We start from the raw sequence: 22130 nt of genomic DNA, 5'->3' as shown, positions 1-22130 counted from the left end.
AATTTGAGAGCCAGGCGAACCACTCGGGCTTCTAAACGGTTGATGTGCCACCGAGACTGGGAGAGGGACCAGAAACCTTGAGTCGTTGGGGATTGGCAGATGGCCCCCCAACCAGAGAGGCTGGCATCTGTCGTCACAATGACCCAAGAGGGAGTCAGAAGAGGCATCCCCTTGAGAAGGTGTGCCGGGGAGAACCACCATTGTATACTAGCAATGGTAGAGTCGGAGAGAGGGAGAATCTCTTGGTACAGTTCGGACATCGGTTTCCAACAGGATAACAATGCTTTCTGTAAAGGACGCATATGAGCAAACGCCCAGGGAACGAGATCAATCGTGGAAGCCATGGTCCCTAAAACTTGCAGGTAATCCCACGCCGTGGGAAGTGGTAGAGAGACGAAAGTGTTCAACTGATTGATCAGATTGAGAGTCCGCGAGTCCGAAAGAAAAACTTTCCCGACCTGAGTATTGAAAAGAGCTCCCAGGAATTCCAGCTCTTGTGAGGGCCGAAGATTGCTTTTGGAGTAGTTGATTATCCAGCTGAGGGATGCGAGTAGGGCTAAAAACTCTGTTTATCGCGAACGTGCAGAGGGCAGCGGACTTACCCCTTTACCAACCAATCGTCTAGATAAGGATGGACTAAGACCCCTTCTCGTCGGAGAGCTGCCGTAATGACTACCATGATCTTGGTGAAGGTGCGGGGAGCGGTGGCGAGACCGAAGGGAAGTGCCCGAAACTGGAAGTGCTGGTCTAGGATCCGGAAGCGAAGGAATCTTTGATGTTCCCGATGGATTGGGATGTGAAGATAAGCCTCTGTCAGATCAAGGGAGGTGAGGAACTCGCCCGGACGGACCGCCGCAATCACCGCATGCAGGGTTTCCATCTTGAAACGGGGAACCTTGAGGGCCCGATTGACCCTTTTGAGATCCAGGATGGGGTGAAAAGAGTCATCCTTTTTGGGAACAATGAAGTAAATGAAGTAAATTGAATACTGGCCAGTGCCCTGTTCTTGCACCGGTACCGGAAGCATAGCCCCCAACTCCTGAAGTCTCAACAGGGTGTGACATTGGGGAGTTGACTTAGTGGTCGTGTGTGTTGCTGATGGCCATCCCGGAAACCTCGATGGCCACGAAAGGAATGGGACCAAGACTGGGACCTGGACACACACCCCCACGGGGAGGAGCCACGAGACCTGTTGCCGTAATGGCGGTTTCCCCTGAAGCAAGTGCTAGTTGGGAAGAAAGACTGTTTGGGACAGTCCTCTGGCAGCTTGTGGACCTTGTTCTCACCCAAGGATTTGAAAAGCTGCTCTAGATCCTCACCAAAAAGCAACTTGCCCTTGAAAGGAAGAGTGCCCAATTGAGCTTTCGAAGAAGCATCAGCTGACCAATTACATAGCCATAGAAGACGTCTGGCCGAGACCGCAGAAACCATAGCCTTTGCCTGGACACGAAGCAAGTCATAGAGGGCATCCGCACCATAGGCTATAGCGCCCTCCAAACGCTCAGCCTGCTCTGCCTCTGCAGACGGGAGGTCCTAGGTGCTGAGTAACTGTTGCATCTACCTAAGGCTTACCCCTGCATGAGACTGCTGCAAATAGTCGCCTGGACTCCGAGCGTTAAAACCTCAAAAATGCATTTCAAATAAAATTCAAGCTTACGGTCTTGCACATCCTGTAATGCCGTAGCAGCCACCCCAGGGATGGTGGTACATTTTGTCACAGCAGTGACAGAAGAATCTACTTTAGGAATCTTTAACATGTCCAGGCAGTCCTAGGTAGCGGGTATAGCTTATCCATAGCCCTACCAACTCGGAGCCCCGTCTCCGGGGACTCCCATTCCCTGAGGAGAAGCAAGCGGTGCATTGGATGAAATGGGAAAGTACGCGTTAACGCCCTGAGTCCCACCAGGACCGGGTCCACGTTTGGTGTCATCGCTGCCGCCACAGAGTCATCTGGTGGGGCATCAATTCCCAATTCTTGGAGAACGAAAGGTATAAGGGGCTCCAGTTCCTCCCGTTGAAATAAGCGCAGGACACAGGGGTCATCGCCCTCCAGCGGGGGGGCTTGGGCCATGGTATCATTGTCCCCTACATCAAAAGGGTCTAAGGGGGGGGGGGGGGGCACCCGGGACCACACGAACCCTAACCGGGCCCTGAGGGTCCGGAACCACATCAGGTGACAGCATAGGGAAAGGAGGAGGATTCGGAGGGAGGGGAACAACTGGGGGGGGGGGTGTCTACCTCCCTCTGTAAGCTGGCCAAGTAAGATTCATGCAATAAAAGGACAAATTCCGATGAAAAACAGGTCCGAGCCGAATTTTTTGTGGGGGGAGGGGTTGCAGAAGAGGTGAGGAGGGGTCTGAGCCACCCCCCCCCCCCCCGAGAGCAAACCGGGCTGAAATTGGGGGGGGGGGGGGGGGAAATCAGATCCACAGCCCCCGAAGCGTTTCATCAGAAACCCCCAAAATGGCCGCCGCTGACGCACGTTCCCGAGATGGAGCCCTTTCCAGAGGTCAAAAAGCTGGCGGTCCAGAAGAGGAGCCTTCACCTCCCGAAATACACCTGGAGCATATCCCCTCACGGGAAAGTCGGGAGGCCAACTCTCCACAAGCTAAACAAAATGGTGGCCATGGCATTGAAGCAGGAAAGCTGGCTGTAAAGCTAATTGAAAACAGCTGAGCAGGGAGCCCCTGAGGAGATGGGCGGGAGATTGAACCCCGCTCCCTCCTCACAAAATAGAACTGCTGCCTTTTTTCATTTAATTTTTCAAAAAAATTTGACCAGAAAAAATATATTCTGTGAAAGCTTGGGAAAACAAAACCAGTTTTATTGACATAAATAATTCATTGGATTCACAGAGGCAGGGGTATAATAATCCTCCCTGAAGCTCCACAGAGGTATGGGCATCTCGGGGCACGGCAGCAGATACAAACGTGGGGAGAGGGACTGGCACCACCAGTATCACCCACACTAGGTCACTGGGAAGGAAACCTAGGCTGACAGAAGTCAAGGGGCAAAGCCCCCCTAGGAACCCCAAGAGCGAGGGAGACAAAACTGTCTGCCCTGACACAGTCAGTCAGTGAAAAAAAATCTTTTTTTTTTTTTTAATTAAGAAGTAAATTAAAAGAGTACTTGCGTGAGCTTGCCCCAGAGAAAGAAGAGGAAAGAAACACAGAGGGCAAGCTAAACAGGGAACCAAGGGTGAGCTGTTCCACCTGCTGGAGACAGACAAATACTGAGGGTTCCTGAGTGGGTTCCGTCCTTATATGGGCAGCCTCAGAACTCTGCTCTGTCTCCACCTGCTGGAACGGGGGCTTTACCCAGGGTCTGCACTGATCTGGGTACATTCAGGGACAGATTTTATAAATCTGCGCACACGCAACAAGCGCGAACAAGAGTATGCGGGATTTCAATAGATACGCGCGTAGCCGCGCATATCCATTAAAATCCATGGTCGGCGCGCGAGCAAGGCTGCCCAAACTCGGCAGCCTGCGCGCGCCGAGCCGCGCAGCCCGCCTCCATTCCCTCCCTCCCCCCCCCCCCCCCCCCCGCACCTTCCCTTACCTAACCCACCCCCCCCGGCCCTATCTAAACCCCCCCACCTTTGTCGGCAAAGTTACGCCTGCTGGAAGCAGGCGTAACTTTGCGCGCACCGGGCCAGCTGCCGCGCTCCATTCAAACACAATCTAAAAACCTGCCTCTTCAAGCAAGCTTTTGCTTAACAGCATTCCCTTCACGCGCCCTACTTATTGTAATTTAACTCTTTATCTAATTATCTAACCACGCCTTTCTTTTGTAAATATCTCCTTCCTTTCTTCTCCCTCTATATTGTATCATATTTCCCCCCTCCTTTTGTTAAACTGATGCAGATTTGCAATTTAATTGAGGAATCTGTTAGAAATATTATGTTCTCGTTCCTTATTGTATATTTGGTTCAAGTTTCTCTGTAAAGCGCAGTTTGCTACACGTTGTTTCCTCTAAATAAATAAATAATTAATAAAAAGATCAAATTTGAATTAATGACTGGAAGGGGGACAGTAAGCAAATCTACTGCTCTCGTGCTAAACTTTCAAAAGGGAAATTTTGATAAAATGAGAAAAATAGTTAGAAAAAAACTGAAAGGAGCAGCTACAAAGGTAAAAAGTGTGCAAGAGGCATGGTCATTGTTAAAAAATACCATCCTAGAAACACAGCCCAGATTTATTCCACACATTAAGGTGGAAAGAAAGCAAAACGATTACCGGCATGGTTAAAAGGGGAGATGAAAGAAGCTATTTTAGCCAAAAGATCTTCATTCAAAAATTGGAAGAAGGATCCAACAGAAGAAAATAGGATAATGCATAAGCGTTGGCAAGTTAAATGTAAGACACTGATAAGACAGGATAAGAGAGAATTTGAAAAGAAGTTGGCTGTAGTGGCAAAAACTCACAGTAAAAATATTTTAAAATATATCCAAAGCAGAAAGCCTGCGAAGGAATCAGTTGGACCGTTAGATGATCGAGGAGTTAAAGGGGCACTTAGAGAAGATAAGGCCATCACGGAAAGATTAAATGATTTCTTTTCTTCGGTGTTTACTGAAGAGGATGTTGGGGAGGTACCCGTACTGGAGAAGGTTTTCATGGGTAATGATTCAGATGGACTGAACCAAATCACGGTGAACCTAGAAGATGTAGTAGGCCTGATTGACAAACTGAAGAGTAGTAAATCACCTGGACCGGATGGTATACACCCCGGAGTTCTGAAGGAACTAAAAAATGAAATTTCAGACCTATTAGTAAAAATTTGTAACTTATCATTAAAATTATCCATTGTACCTGAAGACTGGAGGATAGCAAATGTAACCCCAATATTTAAAAAGGGCTCCAGGGGCGATCCGGGAAACTACAGACCAGTTAGCCTGACTTCAGTGCCAGGAAAAATAGTGTAAAGTGTTCTAAATATCAAAATCACAGAACATATAGAAAGACATGGTTTAATGGAACAAAGTCAGCATGGCTTTACCCAGGGCAAGTCTTGCCTCACAAATCTGCTTCACTTTTTTGAAGGAGTTAATAAACATGTGGATAAAGGTGAACCGGTAGATGTAGTATACTTGGATTTTCAGAAGGCGTTTGACAAAGTTCCTCATGAGAGGCTTCTAGGAAAAGTAAAAAGTCATGGGATAGGTGGCGATGTCCTTTCGTGGATTGCAAACTGGCTAAAAAACAGGAAAAAGAGAGTAGGATTAAATGGACAATTTTCTCAGTGGAGGGGGTGGGCAGTGGAGTGCCTCAGGGATCTGTATTGGGACCCTTACTGTTCAATATATTTATAAATGATCTGGAAAGAAATACGACGAGTGAGGTAATCAAATTTGCAGATGATACAAAATATTCAGAGTAATTCAATCACAAGCAGATTGTGATAAATTGCAGGAGGGCCTTGTGAGACTGGAAAATTGGGCATCCAAATGGCAGATGAAATTTAATGTGGATAAGTGCAAGGTGATGCATATAGGGAAAAATAACCCATGCTGTAGTTACACGATGTTAGGATCCATATTAGGAGCTACCACCCAGGAAAAAGATCTAGGTGACATTGTGGATAACACATTGAAATCGTCGGTACAGTGCGCTGTGGCAGTCAAAAAAGCAAACAGACTGTTGGGAATTATTAGGAAGGGAATGCTGAACAAAACGGAAAATGTCATAATGCCTCTGTATCGCTCCATGGTGAGACCGCACCTTGAATACTGTGTACAATTCTGGTCGCCGCATCTCAAAAAAGATATAATTGTGATGGAGAAGGTAAAGAGAAGGGCTACCAAAATGATAAGGGGAATGGAACAGCTCCCCTATGAGGAAAGGCTGAAGAGTTTAGGACTTTTCAGTTTGGAGAAGAGACAGCTGAGGGGGGATATGATAGAGGTATTTAAAATCATGAGAGGTCTAGAACGGGTAAATGTGAATTGGTTATTTACACTTTCGGATAATAGAAAGACTAGGGGGCACTCCATGAAGTTAGCATGGGGCACATTTAAAACTAATCGGAGAAAGTTCTTTTTCACTCAACGCACAATTAAACTCTGGAATTTGTTGCCAGAGGATGTGGTTAGTGCAGTTAGTGTAGCTGGGTTTAAAAAAAGGATTGGATAAGTTCTTGGAGGAGAAGTTCATTACCTGCTATTAATTGAGTTGACTTAGAAAATAGCCACTGCTATTACTAGCAACAGTAACATGGGATAGACTTAGTTTTTGGGAACTTGCCAGGTTCTTATGGCCTGGATTGGCCACTGTTGGAAACAGGATGCTGGGCTTGATGGATCCTTGGTCTGGCCCAGTATGGCATGTTCTTATGTTCTTATTCTTGTTTCTTGTGCAAAGTTTTGGATCCTGGTCACAGTCTTGTTATGCTTTACCCTTGTTAACGTTCTGGCCTCCTCACTCTTGGGCCATAAATCCTCTCTTGTCTTATTTATCCTGTCTTGTTTACTTTCCCGTCTGTTTACTGCTCCAGGGGTTATAACAAGGGCAGTTCACCTGGACAACTTTGATTTTGTAAATGTTTGAAGCCCTGGCTCTTTGCCCAGGCCTCCAGCCAACTGACCGATGAGAAGTTGTATCTGCATTGGAATGTCAAGTAGATTGTGCTAGCTTGATTTTACTTAGTATTTCATGCTAGTAATGATGATTTTTGTAATTTTGTACTATTTTTATACGTGTTTGTAAATCACATTGGGATTTTGATGGACTGCGATCATCAACATCACTGAATGTATTAATCTGTAACATATAGGAAAATTGGTTCTTACCTGCTAATTTTCGTTCCTGTAGTACCAAGGATCAGTCCAGATCGCTGGGTTGTGTCTCACTTCCAGCAGAGGGAGTCAAAGAAAAAAATTGATTGGGCACCCCTCTTAACCTGGTGTGCCACCTGCGATCCCTCAGTATATACAATATCAAAGCAGAATAACCAATAAAGGAGAACAAAGCCCCAAACATAACCATCAGTGGCTACAACAATACACACGGTGAACTAAACAAACCGTACTGCCACATAACGTTCACTCAAGAAGATTCCTTCCCAAGCCGTCTTCTGCTGGTTCAAGTCCTTCCTCAGCAATAGAAGCTACAAAGTTAAAATTAACAACAAAGAATCCCCGAGCATCAAATCATCACTAGGAGTACCCCCAAGGCTCATCACTGTCTCCCACCCTCTTCAACATCTACCTCCTACCCCTATGTCAGCTGCTAACAAATCTAAAATTAAAACATTATCTCTATGCCGACGACGTTCAGATCCTGATCCCCATAAAAGAATCTTAACGAAAACTCTTAAATTCTGGGAAAACTGCCTCCACTCTATCAACCTCCTCCTCACCAGTCTAAACCTTGTCCTCAATTCAGCCAAGACAGAACTCCTCCTCATCTCTTCTGACCATTCCATCCAGCCTCCGCTCCCTCTCTCCAACACCATGGTCACCCACGTAAGAGACCTCGGAGCGATTCTCGACAAACGTCTGAATCTTAAAAAATTCATCAACCACACAACCAAAGACTGTTTCTACAAATTGCAAGTTCTAAAAAGACTCAAACCACTCCTCCATTTCCATGATTTCAGGACAGCCCTCAGGCAACACTTTTTGCCAAGATAGACTACTGCAACGCACTCCTACTGGGTCTCCCTGCCTCCAGCACCAAACCTCTTCAGATGATTCAGAATGCGACAGCCAGAATCCTGACAAACACTACCCGCAGAGAACACATCACTCCCATCCTCAGGAATCTGCACTGGCTCCCAATAAGTTATAGAATCTTGCACAAGGCCCTTACCATCATCCACAAATCCATTCATAATCAGCTCCCTCTCGACCTTCAGTTCCCACTGAAACTCCACACAGCTTCAAGACCCATCAGAGAAGCCTACAAAGGTACCCTGCACACCCCCACAACCAAATCCACCCTTTGCACAGCTACCAGAGAACGGGCCTTTTCGACAGCGGGACCAGCCATCTGGAATGCCATCCCCCCAGATCTTAGAATGGAACCCTGCCACTTGACATTTAGGAAAAATCTTTCAACAAGAATTCCCTTAATCAACTACCCCCCCTCCCTCCCTCTCTCCTGTCCCATCTACACCTCCCTCCCCCCCCCTCCCATTCCCTGCCCTTGCTTGTTCAGTTCAGGTTACTTCATGAATGCGAGTATGTCAGACCTCGCCTTTCATGGCTCAAGATCCCTCCTATTTACATTTGTTAACTTTACCTTTGGTAAATCTTTCCTGGTTTCCTCTTCTAGTCGTAGCCCTAGCTATGTCATACCCCAAGTTCACTCGACCCTGTTTTTTTTTTTGTATTTAAAGATTTTATTGTCAATCAATGCAGCAAGTAAGAGAACACAGTAAGAGATACAAAACAGGAAGCATGAACCAGAACAAAAAGTACACCCATGTAGTAATCACAACGTACAGATACAACAATACGTAACCAAGATTGACCAGTTTATCAATTATGTAATCACCCCACCCCAGGCTGCCCACCCCCCACCCCCCTGTACACATCTGGGTGCCAGGAACCATTAGGGAAATTGTGGACTGGAAAGCCTGAAAGAGGTGAAGAGGAAGTTTGAAGGCGAGAAATGAAAAGTAGAGAGATAGGAAAGGGTGAGCAGTGCTAGTGCAGCCATAGAGAGAAGGCTCGCCCAACCCTCCCAATTGAGAGGCCCCGGTAAAGGGAGTATATATGGGGAAAAACGCCCGCTTGGGGATATAGCCAAGAGGCCGAGAACGGCCACCAAAATCCAGGACCAGAACAGCAGGTGCAGCGTCTCGCAATTAAGTGGCAATGTTTTGTAGTGCAAGCCACTTGTTGTACGAGCCCCACATCCGGTTAAATGCAACAATCCGATCCCAGTGTACTGCTGTAAGTCTACTGAGTTGATAGTAGGTATGTAATCGATGTTGGATTGCAGCCAAACTGGGAGCGTTCACCCCTTTCCAATGGGATGCTATTTCTGACCGTGCTGCAATAAAAACTTGTAACAAAAACTTTTGTGTGTCTTTATTATGGTCAGGTAGGGGTAGACCTAAGAGTACATGCTGGGGTTCAGCTTGTACCGGAAGGTCAACAACCAACGAAAGCCACCGGAAAACCTCCCGCCACACGAATGCCACTTTGGGACATTCCCACCAAACATGGTAGTAGGTACCAACTTGCCCGCAACCCCGCCAACAGAGGTTAGAAAAAGTGGGCCTAAATTTATGGAGTCGTTCCGGCGTATAGTGCCACCGGTAGAGTAATTTATAACAGTTTTCCTGTAAACTGGCCGAGACAGAGCATTTATGGGCAAGGGAGCAAATAGAATCCCATTCGTGGTCCTCTAACCGACGCTGGAAGTCTAGTTCCCACAAGGTGCGATGGCGTGGGGTCTCCCTGGATAACCCATTGAGCAGACCGTATATCTTAGAAATAACACCTCGGATAGTAGAGGCATATTTGCAATAGGTTTCAAATAGTGTGCCGGTCAGCTTCAAGGTACCCCCCCCTCGCCCCGCACTTGACAAAGTGATATAATTTAGCATAATGCAAAAAATCCCCTCCACCCATCGAGTATCGCGCATTTAACTGTTCAAGTGTCATCAAGGAACCCTGGCCCAGCACATGTACCAATCTAGTAACGCCCACTGACCCCCACCGTTGCACAGTCACAGATTTGTCCTGTATGGGGTATACTGTATTAGTATAGAGATGAGTCATTATAGAGTACCGTTCAGGCCCAATCAATTTAGCCTTCCAGGGGAACCATAACTTAAGCGTGGTGCGAAGGGCAAATGGCATGTACATGACATGTCCCCCAGTCTGAGGGGGTTGCCACGGAAGAGCCGACAAAGGCAGTTGCCCTACCAATGCCTGTTCTAAAAGCACCCACTGCGGTATATCATTCGTACGGTGAAGGGCCACCAGGGCCCGAAACTGCGCAGCAAGATAGTACCACAGCAAGTTAGGTAATTGGACTCCCCCTTGAGGTTTAGTCCTATAGAGAGTCGCTCTAGCCACTCGAGGGGGTCGCTTGCGCCATATGTAGCTGCATAGCATTTGCTGCCACTTCTTTAACAGGGAGGACGATAAGGTAAGGGGTATCGTGGTGAAAAAGTATAGAAATCTGGGCAGTATGTTCATCTTGATTATGGCAAGTCGGCCCAACCACGAATGCATCTGATTCTGCCACCTACATAAATCCGTACAGATAGTGCGGACCAGGGGGTCATAATTTAACATATAGAGTTGGCTAGTCGTGGGGCCTAAGCGAACACCCAAGTATTTAAGGGAAGTGGTAGCCCACTTGAAGGGGAATTGACGCCCCAATGACTGTACCTCGGTAGATGTCAGGGTGAGGTTCAGGATTTCTGATTTGTCAAAATTAACTTTCATACCTGACACGGAGATGAACCGCTTCAACTCTGACATGACCTGCGGCAGCGAGGATGCCGGCTCTGTGAGAGTGAACATCACATCATCTGCGAAGAGGGATATCTTAAAATGGTGGTCCCCTCTCCGAATACCCACGATCCCCGGAGTGTGGCGAATAGTCGTGGTGAAGGGCTCAAGGAACAGGGCAAACAGCAAGGGAGACAACGGGCACCCCTGTCTGGTCCCCCTTTGAATCTCAAACTGGTCCCCATAGCTCCCATTGACCTTAACACGAGCCAAAGGGTGGCTATACAACTTTTCCAGCCAGGTCACAAAAGAGATACCAAAAGACATTTTGTGCAGCGTCTGGAAAAGGAATGGCCAATGAACCAGATCAAAAGCCTTCTCTGCATCAAGTGAGAGAGGGACAGCTGGCACCCCCTCAGCATGCACCAGGTCAATAATGTCTATTAGCCTGCGAACACTGTCCGCCGCCAACCGTCCAGGAACAAAACCCACCTGGTCATTATGTACCAAAGTAGGCAGAACCCCATTAAGGCGAGCGGCCAGGACCCTAGCTAGAATTTTAAGGTCTATGTTGATTAAGGATATGGGTCGAAAAGAACTACATTTTGTGGGGTCACGGCCTGGTTTTGGCAACACCGTAATACCCGCAGTGTTTGCGTCCCGTCCGAGATTCGACCCCAGGAGGAGAGAGTTGAACGAGGCAGTCAATGGTCCCGCTAGGAGGTGTGAGAATTTGCGGTAGTACGTCCCTGTGTAGCCGTCAAGTCCTGGGGCCTTGCCGGGCTTTAAACGTTTAATGGCAAGTAGCACCTCCTCAACCTCAATAGGCTTATCAAGGAATACCCTCTGGGAGTCAGTCAGAGAGGGGAGATGCACGGAGCGCAAATAATCGGCAATGGCACCATCAGACACCGTGCCATCAGCCGAGTATAGCTGCGCATAGAAATTTGTGAAAGCGTGCCGAACACCCTCCGAGGTAGTGGTAGCAGAACCGTCAGGGTTAACTATCTTGGCAATAGTCGCCTGCGCCCGTGCGGCCCGTAATTTGTGTGCTAGATAACGACCCGCTTTGTTACCGCCCTCAAAGAATTTTTGTCTCAATAGAAGCATATGATGGCTGATAACCTCATCGTCCAAGGACCGAAGAGAACTCTTAATCTGCAGTATTTGGTGGTAAACAGATTTCGAGGAGGTGGCGCTATGCTGTTGGGTCAAGACCCTCAATTTAGCCAATAAATCTAGCTGGGTAGCCTCCCGTGTCTTGTTGCAGTGCGCTGCCTGTGAAATGAAAAGTCCCCGCATAACAGACTTGGAGCATTCCCATACCGTTAAAGGGTTCATATCCTCAGTCTGGTTCTCTTGGAAAAAGAGTTTCAATTGTGACTCTATCTTGGTTACAAAATCCCGATCCTTAAGTAAGCCCTCATTAAGCCTCCACGGCCGATAACCTGAGGGAATGTCCTGTAGCGTAACTTCTATCCAAATGGGGGCGTGATCGGACCAAGTGATGTGGTCGATCTCCGCTTTCTGGACCCTATTTTGCAAGTGAGTGGAAACAAATAAGTAATCAATCCTAGAATATGTATCATGAGGGTGAGAATAAAAGGAGTAGGATCTAGAGTGTGGATACCGCCGCCTCCAAATGTCTAAAACACACCATTTATCGAGAAAAGTGTGCCACTTAGACCTGAAGCTTTGGGCGCCACCGGTACCGGTACTATTATCCAGAGAGGGAGATAGAGTGGCGTTAAAATCACCGCCCAATACTAAGTCCCCTTCTAGATGCTGTAGCAGGACGTCCTCAATTTGTTTCAAAAAGGCTACCTGAGCTGTATTTGGGAAGTAGACATTAAGTAAGGATATTACGTTTTTACCCACCCTAATTTTCAGAAAAAGAAATCTGCCCTTCGGGTCCGCCAAGTGGAATAGTTCCTCGTGCACACAGGCAGCCGAGAATAGAATGCCCACCCCCGCAAATTTTTGCTCTTTAGAACTGGCAGCCCAATAACCGGAAGGGAATTGAGGGAAAACCAAAAGCCGTTCGTGGTGCCTCCGCACATGCGTCTCCTGAATAAACGCTATCCCTGCCTTTTGACGCTGAAGCTCCCTAGCAAGCAGCAAGCGTTTCCTCGGGGTGTTGAGCCCCTTCACATTAAGGGATAAAATCTTAGTAGCCATCCCATATAAGAAATACTGTCCTCGCCCCTACAGAAGAAAAAAGTGCCCCCTCCCTCGGTAGAAAGCCCAAAAGGGGCGAAACTCCCCAATCCCACCGTCCCAGGTTCATAAGACTCAGAAAAATGTTTACAGTTCCCAGTGTGTTCCCCAACAATACAACTGTATCCCGCCAACCCTCCTTGGGACACATGAAATGGAGGCTGTGTACTCCCGACTAACAACGACCACCAGCCGATAGCGCCCCCCCCCCCCCCGCCCCCACCCCCGCTAAGTATGGAAACCAAAACATGTAAACCTGATAACTGCCTACAACTGCAACAATGTAGGAATAATAACCAGAAATCCAACGCGTAGTGCTTCTTGCCGTCCCTCACGCCCTGCCATATGGTCAGAAAAGTGCCAAGTCCAGCAACTTCAGAAAGATGTCCAGGTCAGCACTCATCCGGCCAACAAAGTTAGGAAGTCCAACATGCAAAAAAAAAGTCAACCTTGATCCTGCTGAGGGGAACGGCGAGCATCAGACTGCCTCCGAAGTCTTTTCCCCCCCTTTTCTGCCCGCTGCCAGCGGGGGGCCGTGTCCAACCGCTCCGGCTGGGACGCCTGCTTAGGTGCTTGAAAGGACACAGGAATTTGTGCTTTAGTGAAGGCGTCCAATGCTTCCACTGTGTTTTTAACCTTATAGGTCACCCCCTGGGCTTGAAAAAGTAACCCAAAGGGGAAGGTCCAGCGATATTTTATATTCTTATCTCGTAGCGCGGATGTCACTTCTCTCAGCTCGTACCTCTTCTGTAGCGTAACAGGAGCCAAGTCTTGGAAGACAGAGATACGTAGATTGTGCCAGGTAATCTCCCTCAGCGAACGAGAGGCAATGGAGACTCTCTCCTTGAGGCGAAAGTTGTGGAAGCAAATCACCAGGTCCCTCGGTGGCTGATCCCTTCGCTGTCCCAGGGCTCTGTGCGCTCGATCCAGGAGTATTTCTGAGGCGGCGGGCAAGGGATCGCTGGTGCTGCCCTGACTTCCAGACAATATGTGAAGACAGATTTGTTGAGCCACCACCGTGGCGTCCGCATATTCAGGGGTATCCGGCACCCCCCTGATGCGTAGGTTATGTCTCCTGCTCCTATTTTCCAAATCTTCAATTTTCTCCTGAAGCGCTGCGAGATCTGCACTGTGCTGGAGGCCCCGGGAGTGTAAGGTGTTCAGGGCCTCCCCATGCGAATCCACCCTGCTTTCAATTTCGTCTGCCCGGTTCCCTAAGGCTGCCAGGCCCTCCTTCACCTCAGCCACAGAGTCCATGATCTCCCTTTTGTGCTGCTTCATATCGCCGCGCAAGTCAATGAACCACTGCCTCACCTCTTCTCGAGTTAGGGGAGTGCCTGCTGCGGGAGCATGCTTGTCGGGGCAGGGTTCGATGGGCGCCGGGACATCAGCCCCATTTCCTGCCGCGTGGTCTTCGGCGGAACCGCCATCTTGGCCGGGATCAGGAGGCTGCTTTTCATAAGAAAACTGCCGTAAGTCTGCAGTTTTCCGTTTTGTGGCCATCAGGGCGATGTGGTCAGCTGCGGGAGGCACTGCCGTTTAAGCGATGGAAAAGTTTGCCGCGATCGCGCCGGTTTCTGCGGGGTGGGGGCCTCCGAGGGAGCGGAGCTCGTCAGCTATGCGACCGCTCTCATCGGCTGCTCAACAGCGCCCCCACTCGACCCTGTTTTATTGTAACTTTATCTATCCCGCAGCTACTTCGTTATCTGTTCTTGTTAATGTTCTTAGCGATTTTACTTCCTTTGTTCCTTGTAAACCGATCTGATATGATCGAGATCATGAAGGTCAGTATAGAAAAGAATAAAATAAAGTAAATAAATAAATGCCTGTAAAGAACTATGCCGAGGTAAGAAGGAGAAAGAAAACATACAGAAAAAACGGACTCTCCAAAAAAACCCAAGGGCGGGCGTCTGGACTGATCCTTGGTACTACAGGAATGAAAATTAGCAGGGAACCAATTTTCCTTTCCCTGTATGTACCAGGATCAGTCCAGACCACTGGGATGTACCAGAGCTGCCCTAATTGGGGTGGGATCTGGAGAGTCCCGCACGAAGTACACTGCTGCCAAAACAGTCGACATCCGGATCACGGACGTCCACACGGTAATGTTTCGCCAAAGTATGCAACGATTTCCAAGTGGCTGCTCTACAAATCTCCTGCGGCGAGACCGACTGGCTCTCCGCCCAAGAGGTCGCTTGAGACCTGGTAGAGTGCGCTTTCAAGCCTTCTGGTATGGCACGCCCTGCGCAAAGATAAGTGGAGGAAATGGCCTCCTTCAACCACCTAGCAAACGTAGCTTTGGATGCCTTGTGTCTGCGTCTAGGACCAGTCAATAAGACAAACAAATGATCCGATAATCGAAAAGCATTGGTCACCTCTAGACAGCGAAGGAGAACCCGGTGCACATCCAACTTATGCAGATCCTTATCCATCACAGACGTCGGATCCAAATTCGGGAAAACTGGTAATTCTACCGTCTGATTGGCATGAAAAGCCGATACCAACTTGGGTAAGAAGGAAGGAACGGTCCACAGCGAAACTCCGGAATCCGAAATACTAAGATACGGATCCAGACACGACAAAGCTTGAAGCTCTGAAATTCACTGCACGGAGGTAATGGCTACAAAAAACCCCCAAAAAAACAGTCTTAAGTGTCAAATCCTTCAACGTAGCCCGCCGAAGGGGCTCAAAAGGAAGACCACATAAGCCCTTGAGAACTAAATTCAAGCTCCAGAACGGACAAATTTGTCATACCGGCAGGAGCAAATGCTTGGCCCCTTTCAAAAAACGGGACACATCTGGATGAGCTGCCAGTGAAAAGCCATCAATCTTGCCCCACAGGCAACCCAATGCCGCGACCTGCATCCGGAGAGAACTGCAAGCTAGACCTTTCTTCAGTCCCTCTTGCAGGAAGGATAGGATGTGCGCCACCGAAGCCAGATGCGGAGAGACGTTCAAACCTTGGCACCAAGAATCGAAAACTCTCCAAACACGAATATAGGCCAACGACGTGGACAATTTCCGTGCTTGCAAGAGGGTAGAAATAACCGAATCCGAATATCCCCTCTTCCTCAATTGCCTCCTCTCATAAGCCAGGCCGCTAGACAAAAGCGATCCGCTCGATCGAAAAATACTGGACCTTGCCGAAGAAGATTCGGGAGGTGGGTGAGACGCACCAGACCGTAGATCGCCAACGAGATCAGATCCGCAAACCACAGCCTTCGGGGCCACTCTGGGGATACCAGAATGACAGACCCCATGTGGTTCTCTATCCAACGCATGATCTTGCCACTAGTGGCCAAGGAGGAAACACATACAGCAGTACACTGCGAGGCCACGGAAGGACGAGAGCATCCACTCCTTCCGACCCGAGGTATCTCTGACGACTGAAAAACCGGGGCGCCTTTGCATTTGACCGAGTTGCCATCAGGTCAACAACGAATGATCAGCTGGAAAGCTGCGTCAGACAATTCCCACTCTCCGGGATCAAGATGCTGGCGGCTGAGAAAGTCTGCCTGCACATTGTCCACCCCAGCTATGTGCGAGGCTGCCAACCGGACCAGATGCCACTCTGCCCACGTCATGAGCTTTTCGGCCTCCCAGGCTACCGACCGGCTCCTGGTTCCCCCTTGGCGGTTGATGTAGGCTACCCTTGTCGCATTATCTGACAAGACTCGCACCGCACACTGAGCTACCAGAGGGAGAAAAACACGTAACGCCAGGCGTACCGCCCTGGTTTCCAATCGATTGATTGACCACATCACCTGATAACTTGTCCAACGAACCTGAGCGGATTGTGACTGGCAAACTGCTCCCCAACCAGTGAGGCTGGCATCCGTCGTGACTATTACCCACTACGGCTCCTCTAGGTCCATCTCCTGTAACAAGTGGGCCAGAATCAACCACCAATCGAGACTGGACCTGGCTGGTTCCATCAGTGGCAAAGGCAGGCGAAACTCCTCCGATTTCGGATCCCACAGAGAAAGCAACGCGCATTGTAATGGTCTCATATGCGCCCACGCCCAGGGAACCACTTCCAGAGTAGATGCCATGGAACCAAGTACCTGCAAATAATCCCATACTATGGGCAGGGGTAAGGACATGAGCCAACGGATCTGCGCCACTAACTTGAGCCTCCTCTCCTGAGTGAGGAAGACCTTGCCTACCGAGGTGTCGAAGCGTGCTCCCAGGAAGTTGAGAACCTGAGATGGTACCAACTGGCTCTTGGCAAAGTTGACCACCCAACCAAGGGACTGGAGCTAGAGTAGAACTTTGCTCACTGCTTCCCAACAGAGGCTCTCCGATTTGGCTCGGATGAGCCAATCGTCCAGGTATGGGTGAACTAAGATCCCCTCCCGCCGGAGGGCCGCTGCTACGACTACCATTACCTTGGAGAAGACCCGAGGCGCTGTTGCTAAGCCAGAAGGAAGAGCTTGGAACTAATAATGCTCCCCCAGGACCATGAACCAGAGAAACCTCTGATGGTGCTCGCGTATCCCGATGTGAAGATAAGCCTTGGTCAGATCCAAAGAGGCCAAACATTCTCCTGAGTGGACGGCCGCAATGATCGACCGTAGAGTCTCCATGCGAAATCAGGGAAGTGCTCGGTTGACTGCCTTGAGATCCAAAATTGGCCGGAAGGACCCCTCCTTCTTTGGAACTACGAAATAGATGGAGTACCTGCCGGTCCTGCGCTCCTCTGGAGGGACCGGAACAATAGCCCCCAGGGATTTCAAGCGACTCCGGGTTTGCCCGACTACCTCTTGCTTGGACAGAGAGCCGGCGGGAGAAATCAGAAAAAGATCCCTTAACGGGCGGGCAAAATCCAACCCGTAACCGTGGGCGATGATATTGAGGACCCACTGGTCCGACGTGATCCAGACCCACTCCTCGAGAAACAGGGAGAGACGACCTTCCACCACTGGAACCGGGGTTCCAAACAGCGCGGTAGGAAAGAAAAAGGAAGAACTTACAATACCCTGCTGACTCGCGGCCTTCCGGAGCTCTGGGAATGCTGCAGCACCCGAGGAAACTCGACTGGGGGCTCCGAGGGGAGGGACCGGCCCACCGGTTAATCCCCCTCCAGAGAGAGACGGCCCTCCGGGTACAAGGCTTTTAGAGCTGCCAGCCCCTGCCTTACCTCTACCGGTTGAGTGAAAATAAAAATGCACTGAGCTTTTTTTTTTTTTTATACAACCAATTTGCTGTAGCCAAATGTGTTAACTAAAGCATCCAGAGCCTGAGAACTCTGTAAAAAAAGATGTAACTAAATTTCAAGAAATTGAAAAATCAGGACCACAGGTTCTATCAACCCTTCTGCTGAGAGTGAGAGAAAATACTGAGGGATCGCAGGTGGCACACCAGGTTAAGAGAGATGCCTTTTCAGTTTTTTTCTCTGTCTCCCTCTGTTGGAAGGGAGACACAACCCAGCGGTCTGGACTGATCCTGGTATGTACAGGGAACTGCTATTATTACTGACCTGCGTACGAGTGAGCAGCTTCTGTCTCGCCCGTGTCCTGCCAGTCCCAGACATGCGGCTCCTCCTCCTCCTCTTGTTTAATCCTTGTTAGCGTATCTGGATTGATCGCCCGGTGTCTTTCTGGTGATATAAACGAGAAGAGCATTGCACTCTCTTGCATTCGCAGTGGAGAAACTCCAGGACACTGACAGACTGCCCCTCACTGCTCCGCGTTTGGAGACTGATGACGGGAAGAGAACAGACGTAGTCCCGTTTCGGAAGGGACTACAGACCCGTGATTTTAAGGTCAGCAGTGGACAGAGCAGCCTGAAACAAGGAAATCACAGGACCCCGGAGAGGGTGCACGTTGCCCGTCACTGGTCTCCTTCTGGACCATCCCCGTCACGCACATTGTCATAGATTTCTGATTCCCTATGGGTGGACACCGCTGAGCTGCTGTGAGCCCGATGCTTTCAAAACATTTCTGGGTGGTCAGACGCTAAGGCCACCACAAGCGCAGGTCAGGAGCCTCTGAATCAGTTGAGTCACAGCAACTCGGGGGTAGATTGTGAAGAAACATTCACCACAGACACTGTCAAATGTCTGGAAATTCTATAAAAATCTAGTGGCATAATTACTGTTTACTTATTTATAAAACTGATAACCCACCTAACTATCTTCCTAGGCAAGGCCTAACCTGTACACACCTAATAAATAATCAGGTTTCGTTTCTTTAAAGCACTCATGCGCCACCCATGCTGAAGCTCTTAGCTGCAAACAATATTACAGACACAGTAACTAAAACAAAACTAAAATAACCGTCAAAACCTAAGACAGGAGAACTTGAATGGGTGAATCTGAATATGTTATTTACTCTTTCAGTTAATAAAAAGACTAGGGAGCTCTCCATGAAGTTAGCAAGTAGCACATTTAAAACAAACTCTCACTCAACACACAATCAAGCCCTGGAATTCATTGCCAAAGGATGTGGTTAAGGCAGTCAGTGTAACTGGGTTTTAAAAAGGTTTGGATAAGTTCCTGGGGAAGGAGTCCATATACGTTAGTTAACTCATTACATGGCAACAAAGGTAAGCAATCATAAAGACCATGAAATAAGAGAATAAAACACTAACTAATCACCACCCAGTGAACTCTACATTAAACGTGTCTAACCAGAGGTTAGAGCTCGAGGCTATGAAATTCGGAGCCTGCGGTCCGGGACGCCTTTTCCTCTCATTATGCGATGGAGACAAAAATCACTCAGGCTTCCTGCACTCAGACTCACAGGCTGGCAGTCACACACAACCTGCTTATAAAAAGGTTTTATTATGGGGAACAACAGGACATCTGAGATCTCTGGGCTTCCTGATCTCAGCAGAAACCTGGGATAAATGCTCAGGCTGACTGGCAGGGGCTGATCTCACGTGAAAAGATCCAAACACCCAATCTCAGGTAGCAGCCCAGACCCAGAGCCATGCAGGAGCTGCAGTCAGGAGAAAAATCATAAACCACATTCAGTGAATCAGCCCCTGGGTCTGCTAAAGATTCACATAACTCAATCCTTACCCAGGGAGATCAGGGTCTCATAGTTCTCCTTCATCACCTCCCTGTAAAGCTCCTTCTGCCCTTCATCTAAATACCCCCACTCCTCCTGGGAGAAAGAGACAGCGATGTCCTCAAATGTCACCGGCACCTGAAACACAAACCAGAAACACTCAGCGACACGTGGAGAGGGTCAGCGTGCATTAGATCTCAGCTGGATTTATCCTCCTAGTATACCATCATGGTGAATCACACTAAATAAAGTGCAGAAAAGAAGAAATGAAGGAGAGAGAAGAATGTAAAGAAATCGCAGGTAGCAAAAAGTGAAAATGATAAAGCCACAGAAGCTGCTGCTGCTTTGAGGGAAGGAGAACCATGAAGAAGAGCCTGAGGGGCTGCAGGAAATGGATTTAATGTGTGGACTGGGGCTGAATGGTACTGCATCCCTTGCCCACTTCCTACCTGCTGAGCAGAAAGCCCTGCAGCCATTCTCCTGCCCCTTCTCCAGAGCAGGATTTCCAGCCCTGGCTCCCTCCCTGCACCGTCCCTGGGGTGAGGGATGGGATCAGTCCCAGGCTGCATCCCCTGCCCCCCTCCTGCCAGTCTCCTACCTGCTGAGCAGAAAGCCCTGCAGCCATTCTCCTGCCCCTTCTCCAGAGCAGGATTTCAGCCCCGGCTCCCTCCCTGCACGCTCCCTGGGGTGGGGGATGGGATCAGTCCCAGGCTGCATCCCCTGCCCCCCTCCTGCCAGTCTCCTACCTGCTGAGCAGAAAGCCCTGCAGCCATTCTCCTGCCCCTTCTCCAGAGCAGGATTTCCAGCCCTGGCTCCCTCCCTGCACGGTCCCTGGGGTGAGGGATGGGATCAGTCCCAAGCTGCATCCCCTGCCCCCCTCCTGCCAGTCTCCTACCTGCTGAGCAGAAAGCCCTGCAGCCATTCTCCTGCCCCTTCTCCAGAGCAGGATTTCAGCCCCGGCTTCCTCCCTGCACGCTCCCTGGGGTGGGGGATGGGATCAGTCCCAGGCTGCATCCCCTGCCCCCCTCCTACCTGCTGAGCAGAAAGCCCTGCAGCCATTCTCCTGCCCCTTCTCCAGAGCAGGATTTCAGCCCTGGCTCCCTCCCTGCACGGTCCCTGGGGTGGGGGATGGGAGCAGTCCCAGGCTGCATCCCCTGCCCCCCTCCTACCTGCTGAGCAGAAAGCCCTGCAGCCATTCTCCTGCCCCTTCTCCAGAGCAGGATTTCCAGCCCTGGCTCCCTCCCTGCACCGTCCCTGGGGTGGGGGATGGGATCAGTCCCAGGCTGCATCCCTTGCCCCCCTCCTGCCAGTCTCCTACCTGCTGAGCAGAAAGCCCTGCAGCCATTCTCCTGCCCCTTCTCCAGAGCAGGATTTCCAGCCCTGGCTCCCTCCCTGCATGGTCCCTGGGGTGGGGGATGGGATCAGTCCCAGGCTGCATCCCCTGCCCCCTCCTGCCAGTCTCCTACCTGCTGAGCAGAAAGCCCTGCAGCCATTCTCCTGCCCCTTCTCCAGAGCAGGATTTCCAGCCCCGGCTCCCTCCCTGCAGGGTCCCTGGGGTGGGGGATGGGATCAGTCCCAGGCTGCATCCCCTGCCCCCCTCCTGCCAGTCTCCTACCTGCTGAGCAGAAAGCCCTGCAGCCATTCTCCTGCCCCTTCTCCAGAGCAGGATTTCCAGCCCCGGCTCCCTCCCTGCACCGTCCCTGGGGTGGGGAATGGGATCAGTCCCAGGCTGCATCCCCTGCCCCCCTCCTGCCAGTCTCCTACCTGCTGAGCAGAAAGCCCTGCAGCCATTCTCCTGCCCCTTCTCCAGAGCAGGATTTCCAGCCCCGGCTCCCTCCCTGCACGCTCCCTGGGGTGGGGACACTTTGGACTGCCCTGGGTGAAGCCTCTCAGGTTCTCTCCAGTTTCGAGTCTCAGCACTGACTGGCACAGCTAATCCCACCCGCTTCCGACAGGAAGTGACATCACCAAAGAAGGAAAAGGACGTGAGAGCTGCAGTTGGTTAACAAAGAAGTTCGGAATTGTGGGAAGTGTAGTCCCGAGGACTGGGAGATTTGGTCTTTGCTCTCTCAAGGCCTCCGTTTCTAATGGTGGAAGAGGGAGCGGATCCTCCTCCTCCTGCTCCGAGGATTCTACCCAATCACTGCCAGAGGGGCGGGACCTTCTCTTCCGCTATAACAATCAGGGCCAGAGAGGCGGGCTCTTTTCCTGTCTTCACCCTCAGGGGGATTCTGACCAATCAGAGCTAAAAGGACGGATCCTTCTGCTCACCCTAAGTAAGATTGTGACCAATTAGCAGCAGAGGGAGGGGTCTGGGGGCTGAGTGCCCGCCCCCTGCCCGGTGAGAGCTCAGATTCAGACTCTGATAACTTTCAGGTCGTTGAGTTAAAGATTCCCCGTCTGTAACGTGCTGGGAGCGCACAATACAGACGAGTAAGGCCATCCAGCCATAGAGTCTCCAGTTTCACGCGTCCTTAGCGCTTCCTAAA

General features: G+C 49.9%; 1 protein-coding gene across 2 annotated transcripts in view; it reads right to left on the bottom strand.

Moving 5' to 3' along the window:
- The window catches only part of LOC115083479 (oocyte zinc finger protein XlCOF26-like), a 28132-nt gene extending 6550 nt beyond the window's left edge, over positions 1-21582 (bottom strand). The window contains exons 1-3 of one of the 2 annotated variants that reach the window (XM_029587332.1): positions 21406-21582; positions 19653-19779; positions 18108-18227 (exon numbers count right to left, since the gene is read on the bottom strand). In XM_029587332.1, coding sequence (XP_029443192.1) covers positions 18108-18227; positions 19653-19779; positions 21406-21432 — 274 coding nt within the window. In that variant the 5' untranslated portion in view covers positions 21433-21582. The remainder of the gene's footprint in view (positions 1-18107; positions 18228-19652; positions 19780-21405) is intronic. The other variant, XM_029587333.1, reaches the window with a different exon arrangement.
- Between the last annotated feature and the right edge of the window lie 548 nt (positions 21583-22130).

The sequence above is a fragment of the Rhinatrema bivittatum genome, chromosome 2 (genome assembly GCF_901001135.1).
Source record: "Rhinatrema bivittatum chromosome 2, aRhiBiv1.1, whole genome shotgun sequence".
Taxonomy (NCBI): domain Eukaryota; kingdom Metazoa; phylum Chordata; class Amphibia; order Gymnophiona; family Rhinatrematidae; genus Rhinatrema; species Rhinatrema bivittatum.
Note: the sequence above shows the minus strand (reverse complement) of the source record. Positions and strands in the feature narration are given on the sequence as shown.